General features: G+C 40.4%; 1 protein-coding gene across 1 annotated transcript in view; it reads right to left on the bottom strand.

Annotated features, from left to right (window-relative positions):
• Positions 1–1,358: 1,358 nt before the first annotated feature.
• LOC121579946 (SWI/SNF-related matrix-associated actin-dependent regulator of chromatin subfamily A member 5) overlaps positions 1,359–11,911 on the bottom strand; it is a 35,640-nt gene continuing 25,087 nt past the window's right edge. Inside the window, exons 14-24 of the mRNA XM_041894956.1 lie at positions 10,838–10,970; positions 9,538–9,683; positions 7,111–7,239; positions 6,578–6,688; positions 4,780–4,893; positions 4,035–4,157; positions 3,756–3,888; positions 3,461–3,579; positions 2,994–3,206; positions 2,241–2,351; positions 1,359–2,043 (exon numbers count right to left, since the gene is read on the bottom strand). Coding sequence (XP_041750890.1) covers positions 1,975–2,043; positions 2,241–2,351; positions 2,994–3,206; positions 3,461–3,579; positions 3,756–3,888; positions 4,035–4,157; positions 4,780–4,893; positions 6,578–6,688; positions 7,111–7,239; positions 9,538–9,683; positions 10,838–10,970 — 1,401 coding nt within the window. The 3' untranslated portion in view covers positions 1,359–1,974. The remainder of the gene's footprint in view (positions 2,044–2,240; positions 2,352–2,993; positions 3,207–3,460; positions 3,580–3,755; positions 3,889–4,034; positions 4,158–4,779; positions 4,894–6,577; positions 6,689–7,110; positions 7,240–9,537; positions 9,684–10,837; positions 10,971–11,911) is intronic.

The raw sequence follows: 11,911 nt of genomic DNA, 5'->3' as shown, positions 1-11,911 counted from the left end.
AACATGTTGTAGCAGTCAGTATCAATACAATATATACCGCATGACCAAAAGTATGTGGACACCTGCTCGTCGAATATCTCATTCCATAATCATGGGCATTAATATGGAGTTGGTCCCCCCTTTGCTGCTATAACAGGCTCCACTCTTCTGGGAAGGCTTTCCACTAGATGTTGGAACATTGCTGCGGGGTCTTGCTTCCATTCAGCCACAAGAGCATTAGTGAGGTCGGGCACTGATGTTGGGCGATTAGGCCTGGCTCGCAGTCTGCATTCCAATTAATCCCAAAGGTGTTCGATGGAGTTAAGGTCAGGGCTCTGTGCAGGCCAGTCAAGGTCTTCCACACCGATCTCGACAAACCATTTCTGTATGGACCTCGCTTTGTGCACAGGGGCATTGTCATGCTGAAACAGGAAAGGGCCTTCCCCAAACTGTTGCCACAAAGTTGGAAGCACAGAATGGTCTAGAATTTCATTTTATGCTGTAGCATTGAGATTTCCCTTCACTGGAACTAAGGGGCCTAGCCCGAACCATGAAAAACAACCCCAGACCATTATTCCTCCTCCACCAAACTTTACAGTTGGCACTATGCATTGGGACAGGTAGCGTTCTCCTGGTATCCGCCAAACCCAGATTCGCCAGATGGTGAAGCGGGATTCATCCCTCCAAAGAACGCGTCCAATGGCGGCGAGCTTTACACCACTCCAGCCGACACTTGGCTTGTGTGTGGCTGCTCGGCCATGGAAACCCATTTCATGAAGCTCTTCTTGTGCTGATGTTGCATCCAGAGGCAGTTTGGAACTTGGTAGTGAGTGTTGTGTTGCAACCGAGGACTGACGATTTTTATGCTTCAGCACTCGGCGGTCCCGTTCTGTGAGCTTGTGAGGCCTACAACTTTGCGGCTGAGCCGTTGTTGTGCCTAGCCGTTTCCACTTCACAATAACAGCACTTACAGTTGACTGGGGCAGCTCTAGCAGTGCAGAAATTTGACGAACTGTCTTGTTGGAAAGGTGGCATCCTATGACGTTGCCACGTTGAAAAAGTCACTGAGCTCTTTGGTAAGGCCATTCTACTGCCAATGTTTGTCTATGGAGATTGCATGACTGTGTGCTCAATTTTATACACCTGTCAGCAACTGCTGCAGCTGAAATAGCCGAATCCACTCATTTGAAGGGGTGTCCACATACTTTTGTATATAGTAGTTAGTGCCTAATACTCATGGTCCTTATCTTATGTAATACTATCTGCTACTGTTGGGTTCACAGCTTTCTTTACTTTAGTTTGATGAGTTTAATATAATGTATATGAGGATTTTGTGTGACATAAAAGTTACTCGCAAAAAAGGTCAAGTACTGTATAACTAAGGTTGGATTTTGTTTAATGAACTCATACATTTAAAAAAATTAACAGGAAAAGCTAAATACAACAGTAACTTTTTGTTCAAATACCAACACTTAAAATAGCTTAAAAGGATCAATGAAATTAAACTCAATATAAAAAGAGCTTAGGATATGTGCAAAGCAATGGGTTATATAAGGTGCATACAGGGAACCTCTTGATGTAACATAATAACAATGTGTCAAACACATAGCTTCAAAAACAGCCATGCACAAAATGGAGGAAAAACAAACATACAAAGGTTGTTATTTCACCACCATGCCAACTACACAAGACATGAAACAACAATCAAAACACATCCGTAGATACATATAGCATGTTGAGTTTCAAAGGGCATCAAATAATTGCAAAAAATAGTAATACAAAATGTCTTAAAAATGAGAAGCAACTCACTTCCACAGAAACTACTACAGCTATTGAAGGTTGTGTTTGTATTTTTTGTGTGGGTGATTAATGCTGTTTGTTGTTGATGGGCCAAATCCTAACTTGAGAACTGTGTGTGTAAATCAAATGATCAAATTACTTATCTTTCAAGTTAGGATTGGGCCTGGTGGGAGCTACATTAATTACATGACATCTTCAGGCTCTCGCTTTCTTCTCTTTGCGTCCTGTGGCTTCTGATGATGCATCTGCCTTCCTTTTGTGAGTCTTAGAATAAAAATGACATTAGAATCAAATCAATTGCATGTCTATGTGTAAATGTTACAATGTACGTATGAAATATGAATATTCTAACACATGAGTATTGATCCATTTGTCATGGTAACATGGTTCAGAATTCTCAAGATGGTCAACCAATATGCCTATTTCTTCCCAAAAAATATATAATTCGTAAGATCAATTACCGTCTGGCTTTTTGGGGTTCTTTTCTTTTTTTCAGCACGCTCCTTTTCCTCAATCTCCATATTTTCTTTTTCAATGAGAGAGATGAGAGTGTTACAGCGCCGCTGGAGTTCCTGGGGGAACAAGAGACAGCTGTTAGCAGAGAACAAGAAAACAATAGTACAATGGATGTCTGCTGTTCTATCTATGTTAGCCAGTCTGTTTGAAGCAAACATTTTTTTTTATATTCATTCAATATGCTCCTCTTGTGGTTATTACAGTTTTTGTTCATAATATTGACATTTCAATAACCAAAACCGTTCATGTTACATACCACTTTGTCAAATGCACAAAGTGATGGAATATAACCCCAGAGAGGTAAGTGTGTCTGTATACTGGTGATGCATGAAACTGAATCTATAGGATAGCCTTTCGTCCCATGAATTCTCATCCATCTCAACTTGTAAAGGAGGAACACATTGAAACAAATTCAATTCTATATTCCGCCATACCTACTATAAATGTGAGAGGAAAGCTAACAAGATGGTCTCTGAATTCACTAGAAATGTACTATAGTCTATAATAAAAGTAATAAAACACGTTTTTATGATGGATCCAGAGAAAGTAAAGAAGTAGGGACACTAAGACACTGTAACTGGGTTTATTGACTATCCCAGAGGCAGTCCAGGTGTCATATCAAATAAGTGTCCCCATGTTTGCTCACCTAAACCTTCTAACAGCTATAACATAGTAAAACTGTTCAGGGCATACTATACCATGGCAGTTCGGGACTTGATGAACCAGTCAAATCTGAACTGGGGGGCGTTCCGGACACACTGTCGGAGTTCCTCATAAACATTCTCCTTGTCAAAGCCCATCTTGTGGAGCATACAGATCAGGAACCTGTCCTCCTCCTCCGTGTAGTTCTTCCCTTTATTGGTGCCATACTGAATCCTCAACTGGTGGAATGGGGCCTTGTATCTCGCAATCTGAAATGAATCAAAAACAACATTTTCCATTTAGTCAATTTGAAAATAATAATTTATCTTGGAGCATACTCAAAATAAAGGTTGCTACTAGCAAATTCAAATATGTAATTTCCACAGTGCTTACAAGGGAAAATATGTTTTAGAGAGGCAATCATTGCATTTTAAAGATCAATACAAAAATACTTATCAGCCACTATCCAACACACTTGAGCACTTATTTAGAAAATCAAAACAACTTCTGTAAAGTAGTTCACCTTAGCATCCAGTGCCTTCTTAATGCTGATCCTCCTCTGGATGCGGGCCTCACCACGCTCGATCTGGGCCATGATTTTCTCAATATCCTGGAGTTCATTGCACCGCTCCCAGAAAATGGCTTGAAAATAAAAAAAGAGTATGAAAAGACTAGTGTGGAGCATATAAAAAGTAATAATAAACTGTAATAACCATGGTTATTTGAAACAGATACAAGAAAGGGTCTCTAGTAAACAACTGTAATGGAATAATAGATGAGGATGATTATGACGATGATGAGGACCTCCGGTATCTTACCAGAATATTCAATGACTTCTTCAGGGTTTTTCCCCTCGACTTCCCGAGCGATGTTGTCGATGTCATCACGGCCATATTTCTCATTGGCTTTAATGAACTGATTGAAATCTCGCTTGTTCCAACTTGTGAACCCCTGAGTAACAACATTCACTATAAACACAGCACTACAAGCTTTAGAATGTCTAATAATGTGGCACTTTTGTGACAAACACTACAGGGATCTTACTCAAATAATTTAGGAATCTAGACAGTTGTGTCTAGCCTAGCGCCCTCCAGTACCTGTGTAAGAAGCTTCTCCTTCTCCTCAGTCTCCTCAGGACTGAGGGGCCCCGCCTCGTCGATCTTCCTCTGCTCCTCCTTCTGCACCTGAGCAGAGTTGGGAATGTCAGGGCTCCTGGGCACCTGCAGCAGCACAAAGGAGAGGACAGACATAGCTCATATTAGAGACAGCTCTGATGAGACATAACACCGAACGGCTCTGTCTCTCGCTATGAGGCTGGGCGAGAGACCCCTAAGGCTGGGTGAAGCGATAGACAGGCCTGTTGGGGAACCAGGCTAACTGGGCAGAACTGAGCAGATGTACCCTGGGATCAGGTGGCATAGGGGGAATGTGTGTGTGTGTGTGTGTGTGTGTGTGTTCTGTGGTTCTGGCACCATGGAGGAGTAAAAGCTCCAATCTGTCTCACTTCAGCAGTCTGCCTTGGCACAGTTAAGCACTTGGGATGCTGCTAACAAATGTCAGAGTTGAGACACACTTCTATGGGCTCTATTCCCCATCCCACAAGTAATATGTTGGCTCTGTGAAAGCCCAAGCTAACAGATTCCAAAATATTGTTTTTAAATATTCAACTTTGTAAATTGTTTCAGTAAAGTAGAACCAGTCAGAAGGGACATTCAAGTCACACTACCATGTGCAGGAAACAAGAATACATGACTATAAATGGCTAAGCTTAAAGCTACCTATGTCAACATGGGCACACTTTATTTATCCATCAGACAATGAACTTAACTACAGCTGTCTTACCTTGTAGCCTATTGTCTTCCTGTAGAAAAGGATCTCCATCTCTAGCAGCTCAAACAGGCGAGGGGGAAAGAACTGGAAGTCCTGGATGTTAGGCTGTTTGGGGGGACGTGGGGCCTGAAATACATTCATCATTATTAATCATGTTCTTGTGAGCAAGATTAACATGTACACCCCTTACATGGACATCATTCTGACTTCTTGACCATCATTATTTGGAAGATGTGGGAAACAAGAGGAATGATTAGGGTTGCAAAGCTACCGGTAATATACCAAAGTTACCAGTATCTTCTATAATTTTGGTAATGAACAGGTAATCTATGGCAATCTAATGTAATTTAGATAATTTATACTTTAAATACTTATTAAAAAATGTATTCATATTAATTTATTATATCTGTGTCCATATTGCCCATGAGTTTCTAGTGGATAGACCATATGGTTAAAGAGAAAATAGCCTAATTAATGTTGAAAGTATCTAATCAACAAAGGAATTATTTTAAATTAACTCCGCAACTCTTCCAAGTATTGACTTTTTTTCACAACTGCCACCAGTTTGGAAGTTACCAAAGTTTGAACGTTACCAAATTTATGGTAGTTACTTTGCAACCCTACAAATGGTTGACTACTGACTAGCAACTCTTCCACAGACAGAGAATATTCTCTCCACGAACACTTGGGATGCAGGGCAGAAACCAGATCCAGTGCCACAGGGTACAGCTTTGGATAAACAGCCATCTTTGCCTGCCAGAACTGGAGAGGTGACTCTGTAAACATGCCCCCCTTCACTTCTTCCAGGTATTTCCGCAGCTCACACGGGGCACTTAATGCCCAGCCAGGTTGACTCTCCGGCTGGACAGTGACCTCTGACACAATCCTTGATGCGAGGAAGCTATATTTCTGAAAGCACTGTGGTTGAGATGCTTGCTGGATTTAACTTGCTTGCACCTTCATGGGGTACTCCTGCCCCACGGCTGTACTCTCTGATTTGCTGAAGTACAAAAGACTCTGCTTCACTCATCAGTGGCTCCATCTCTGTGGAGCGAAGTGCCAGAGAGACACTTCGGTCCATCAGGCAAGCTGCTGCAGGGGTTGGATCGAAGTTGGTTGCCAGAGGATTCAGTATGCATGCGAAGCGCTCACACAGTGACTTCAGGAGGACCTGTGCCAACTGTTTTGTAACAGTAGTTAACTGCAAGTGTGCCTTAAGGTTGAGAAGGCACGGCACCACATCAGACAGCAAGTGGCTGTCAGTTTGAAGTTGGTCGGTGAAGGTTGTAAACGGCTCCAGCAACTTCACAAGAAGTTCTAGCTTGACCCAGTCATACTCCGTGCTCGCCTTTGGATTTCTTCCCTGTTAGCTAGTGATAGTTCATGATAGTGATGCACAAGCTAGGCCTATTTGAAACATCGGCATCGACTAGCAGCATATACCCGCTAGATTCAGAAGCTTGAAAACCCCATTAGAAGATAAAGCTTGAAAGACCCATTTTTGTCCAAAGTTTAGAAGAAAAAAACTAAACATAATTTGATGTTATTATTATAAACAATTTTTGGTTTTGTAGTCAAATATAATAGCTTCAGTATAGTTTTAGTTTTTCAAATGTTTTTCGTAAAATTTTTATTTCAGTTTACTAAATTGTTTTTCCAATTTTGTTTTTATTTTAGTTTCAGTTTTCGTTTAGTATAATAACCTTGATGGGGACAGCACTTGAATAAGCATGTAATTTATAAGCAGGGATGCAAAGCAAGGTGGCAGCCCCTGAAGTTTCTGTGTGATTGATCTGTGAGTGGGCGTTACCTTGGGGGCTCGAGGTTCACTGACACGCAGGGCCTCTCTGAAGTAGGCATCCACCGCATAGTTGGCTTTCCTTTCTCTTTTAGGAGGCTCGATCCATTCCATCATACTCAGCTACAAAAAAAGACCAGTCCATCCCTCACAAGGTGAATCAACTCAGTATACGGTATATGATGTACACCTCATTTCATGGTTACTGTGGTTTCATTAAGTTTATTTCATAAGCATCTATGAATAGTATACTCTGTATGTCATCTCTACCTCTATCACACAGTATTCACAAAGTTCAATAACTAAGATGAAATTCAACAAGGGAACTAGCTAATCAAAGTACAGTACCATATCAAGCTGCTCAGTTGGTTGAGCATGGCGCTTGCAATGCCAGGGTTGTGGGTTCGATTCCCACGGTGGACCAGAACGAAAAAGTATGCACTCACTACTGTAAGTCGCTCTAGATAAGATAGTCTGCTAAATGAATAAAATGTCAATGCAAAATGCTCTTTGATGCTATGACAAAGCATGTAGTAATTTGATACCTTTTGCTTCTCTCTGTAGTCCTCCCCTTCAAAATTGTAGAGGCTGGTCTCTGCTCCTCCGGTATCCACAGTGAAGTTCCTGAGGGAGCTCTCTCCCAGACCCTCCATGCGCTCGTTCATCTCAGCCGTCTAGGATAAGTCAAAAGGCAGTGGTGTAAAGTACTTAAGTAAAAGTACTACTTAAGTAGTTTTTTTGGGTATCTGTACTTTACTATATATATATATATATATATATATATATATATATATATATATATATATATATATATATATATATATATATATATACACATACACACACACACACACACACAGTGGGGAGAGCAAGTATTTGATACACTGCAGATTTTCCAACATACAAAGCATGTAGAGGTCTGTAATTTTTATCATAGGTACACTTCAACTGTGAGAGACAGAATCTAAAACAAAAATCCAGAAAATCACATTGTATGATTTTTAAGTAATTAATTTGCATTTTATAGCATGACATAAGTATTTGATCACCTACCAACCAGTAAGAATTCCGGCTCTCACAGACCTGTTAGTTTTTCTTTAAGAAGCCCTCCTGTTCTCCACTCATTACCTGTATTAACTGCACCTGTTTGAACTCGTTACCTGTATAAAAGACACCTATCCACACACTCAATCAAACAGACTCCAACCTCTCCACAATGGCCAAGACCAGAGAGCTGTGTAAGGACATCAGGGATAAAATTGTAGGGATGGGCTACAGGACAATAGGCAAGCAGCTTGGTGAGAAGGCAACAACTGTTGGCGCAATTATTAGAAAATGGAAGAAGTTCAAGATGACGGTCAATCACCCTCGGTCTGGGGCTCCATGCAAGATCTCACCTCGTGGGGCATCAATGATCATGAGGAAGGTGAGGGATCAGCCCAGAACTACACGGCAGGACCTGGTCAATGACCTGAAGAGAGCTGGGACCACAGTCTCAAAGAAAACCATTAGTAACACACTACGCCGTCATGGATTAAAATCCTGCAGCGCACGCAAGGTCCCCCTGCTCAAGCCAGCGCATGTCCAGGCCCGTCTGAAGTTTGCCAATGACCATCTGGATGATCCAGAGGAGGAATGGGAGAAGGTCATGTGGTCTGATGAGACAAAAATATAGCTTTTTTGAGGAAGAAGAAGGATGAGTACAACCCCAAGAACACCATCCCAACCGTGAAGCATGGAGGTGGAAACATCATTCTTTGGGGATGCTTTTCTGCAAAGGGGACAGGACGACTGCACTGTATTGAGGGGAGGATGGATGGGGCCATGTATTGCGAGATCTTGGCCAACAAACTCCTTCCCTCAGTAAGAGCATTGAAGATGGGTCGTGGCTGGGTCTTCCAGCATGACAACGACCCGAAACACACAGCCAGAGCAACTAAGAAGTTACTCCGTAAGAAGCATCTCAAGGTCCTGGAGTGGCCTAGCCAGTCTCCAGACCTGAACCCAATAGAAAATCTTTGGAGGGAGCTGAAAGTCCGTATTGCCCAGCAACAGCCCCGAAACCTGAAGGATCTGGAGAAGGTCTGTATGGAGGAGTGGGTCAAAATCCCTGCTGCAGTGTGTGCAAACCTGGTCAAGACCTACAGGAAACATAATAAAGGTTTCTGTACCAAATATTAAGTTCTGCTTTTCTGATATATCAAATACTTATGTCATGCAATAAAATGCAAATTAATTACTTAAAAATCATACAATGTGATTTTGTCTCTCACAGTTGAAGTGTACCTATGATAAAAATTACAGACCTCTACATGCTTTGTAAGTAGGAAAACCTGCAAAATCGGCAGTGTATCAAATACTTGTTCTCCCCACTGTACATACATACATATATTTGACTACTTTTACTCCACTACATTCCTAAAGGAAATAATGTACTTATTTTCCCATACATTTTCCCTGACACCCAAAAGTACTCGTTACATTTCGAATGCTTAGCAAGACAGGAAAATGGTCCAATTCATGCACTTATCAAGAGAACATCCCTGGTCATCCCTACTACCTCTGATCTGGTGGACTCCCTAAACACAAATGTTTAGTTTGTAAATTATGTCTGAGTGTTGGAGTGTACCCCTGGCTATCCGTAAATAAAAAAAACAAGAAAATCGTGCCGTCTGGTTTGCTTAAAATAAGGAATGTGAAATGATTTATACTTTTGCTTTTGATACTTAAGTATATTTTCGCAATTACATTTACTTTTGATACTTAAGTATTTTTAAACCAAAAATGTTTTGTATTTTACTGGGTGACTTTCACTTGAGTCATTTTCTATTAAGGTATCTTTACTTTTACTCAAGTATGACAATTGGGTACTTTTTCCACCACTGTCAAAAGGACAGGTGAGCACAGAGAACCAAGCAGCCAGTCTGTCAACCAAACACTGTGTACTGATCCTTCACATGGTGCTCACTCACCTTCTTTGCCCCCCTCTCTAAGATGGTGTTGATGTCTTCGTCCGTGAGCTCATTGTCTTTGGAGGCGAAGACGTGAGTGGCCCCATGCCTGATCATCTGCAGCATCTCATCTTTCCCCAGCTTGTTGGACTGCTCCATCAGCCTCCCTGGAAAGTTGAAAAGATGTGAGAAGTAGTTGGGGTGTGGGACTGAATGTACAAGACCCTGCAGCAGGCACTTACAGCCATGTCTCAGGGTCTAGATCATTCTATAAACTACTAAAGTATCTGTATACATGCATGCATGTACAGCATATATGTGTGGTCTAATTTTGTCTCAAGCCTAACCAAGGTCTGTCTTGCCTGTCCCAAGGACCATTGCTAAACAACACTTTAATGATATGGGCCACATTACAAATTCAAGTCTGATTTACTGTCTGCTATGAGTCAGACCAATTTTTTTTTAAACAAAGGTAAGGCCACATTTAAGGGATTTGAACATAGAATTAGGAATTAGAATGCTAGAATGGACATGAACCTTCTTATGATGGTCCAAAGGTCAGTCATGTTGGTCAGGGAGTTGGTCAACCACAGTTTGCCAGTGCTGTGATAAGATATTGTGTAAAAACAATGAATGTGAAGAATGAATCTGCACTGTATGTGTGTTAGCTAGCTAGCCAGGCAGTTTAAGAGGAATTAACTGCCACTATGCCAACATTCCATTCAAACAATGCAGTCAATCCACAGCCATACACTGGCTCAGATCAGTTAATGATAATAATAATAATAATAATAATAATAATATTAATAATTAATTTAATTTGTAAAGCTCTTTTCTCACACCCAAGGCACTGAATAGGACTTGGACAAGTTATAAATGCAACAAGTACTGCTATTGTATCATATAATAGCACCCAGCTTTCCAAGAAAACAAAATCTGAGACATTTATGGTCTGTTTACATATATTTTAGATGCTGTTTGTTCAGAAAATGTGTATAAAAGCCATACTGTATTTATTATATGACAATATTTTAGGTTGACTATAATTCCATTACATAATTTCTGATACATCACATGCCTTACTTTTATTTTCCTGTGTAAGTAAAAGCAGGAAATGCATCACCTATGCCTCTACTGCCATTAATTCCAATTAGACTGGTTTTGAATTTCTCCCTGACCAAGATGGCTGCCATTTTCGCACCATTATGGAACTTTGAGGGTTTATGACATAACCCCTCTAGTAATGTAATATGATCTATATGGATTTGAAAGCCATGTAATGACAAACCACGAAGTCGCAAATTAAAACCATGCTGAATACCTTGTTGTATAACAATGGAGTCTAGCCTCAACTTCATCTCAGCTCTCTCTACAATCCTCTCTTCGACTGTATTATCAGTGATGAGGCGGAACACTCGCACAGGTTTCTTCTGACCAATTCTATGAGCCCTGTCCTAGAGAGGCAAAAACAAAACACACTGATTGCCTCAGTGTTTGAGGTGTCTATTTCTTTGAAACAAGACACTTTTTATAAGTACAAGACAAGATACAAGCCAGTGTTGTAAACTAACATTACTAGTATTTTTGTATGCATGACATCTAAGTGCCTTTGGAAAGTATTCAGACCCCTTCCCTTTTTCCACATTTTGTTATGTTACAGCCTTATTCTAAAATGAATAAAAATATATATATATATCCTCAATCTACATACAATACCCCATAATGACAAAGAAAAAAGAAGTTTGGACATTTTTGAAAATGTATAAAAACAAAAAAACAGAAATACCTTATTTACATAAGTATTCAGACCCTTTTTATTTTTTAGGGGGTAGATCAGCTTTAATATTTCAGATAGATTGTAACTTCCATCAATGTAATTGTCTGCATCAATTCCAATCCCCCATATGTTTTTCTTCTCGCAAATATATATATATATATACACACACACACATACATACAGTGGGGAGAACAAGTATTTGATACACTGCCGATTTTGCAGGTTTTCCTACTTACAAAGCATGTAGAGGTCTGTAATTTTTATCATAGGTACACTTCAACTGTGAGAGACGGAATCTAAAACAAAAATCCAGAAAATCACATTGTATGATTTTTAAGTAATTAATTTGCATTTTATTGCATGACATAAGTATTTGATCACCTACCAACCAGTAAGAATTCCGGCTCTCACAGACCTGTTAGTTTTTCTTTAAGAAGCCCTCCTGTTCTCCACTCATTGCCTGTATTAACTGCACCTGTTTGAACTCGTTACCTGTATAAAAGACACCTGTCCACACACTCAATCAAACAGACTCCAACCTCTCCACAATGGCCAAGACCAGAGAGCTGTGTAAGAACATCAGGGATAAAATTGTAGACCTGCACAAGGCTGGGATGG

This window comes from Coregonus clupeaformis, chromosome 13, assembly GCF_020615455.1.
Source record: "Coregonus clupeaformis isolate EN_2021a chromosome 13, ASM2061545v1, whole genome shotgun sequence".
In the NCBI taxonomy this organism is placed as follows: domain Eukaryota; kingdom Metazoa; phylum Chordata; class Actinopteri; order Salmoniformes; family Salmonidae; genus Coregonus; species Coregonus clupeaformis.
Note: the sequence above shows the minus strand (reverse complement) of the source record. Positions and strands in the feature narration are given on the sequence as shown.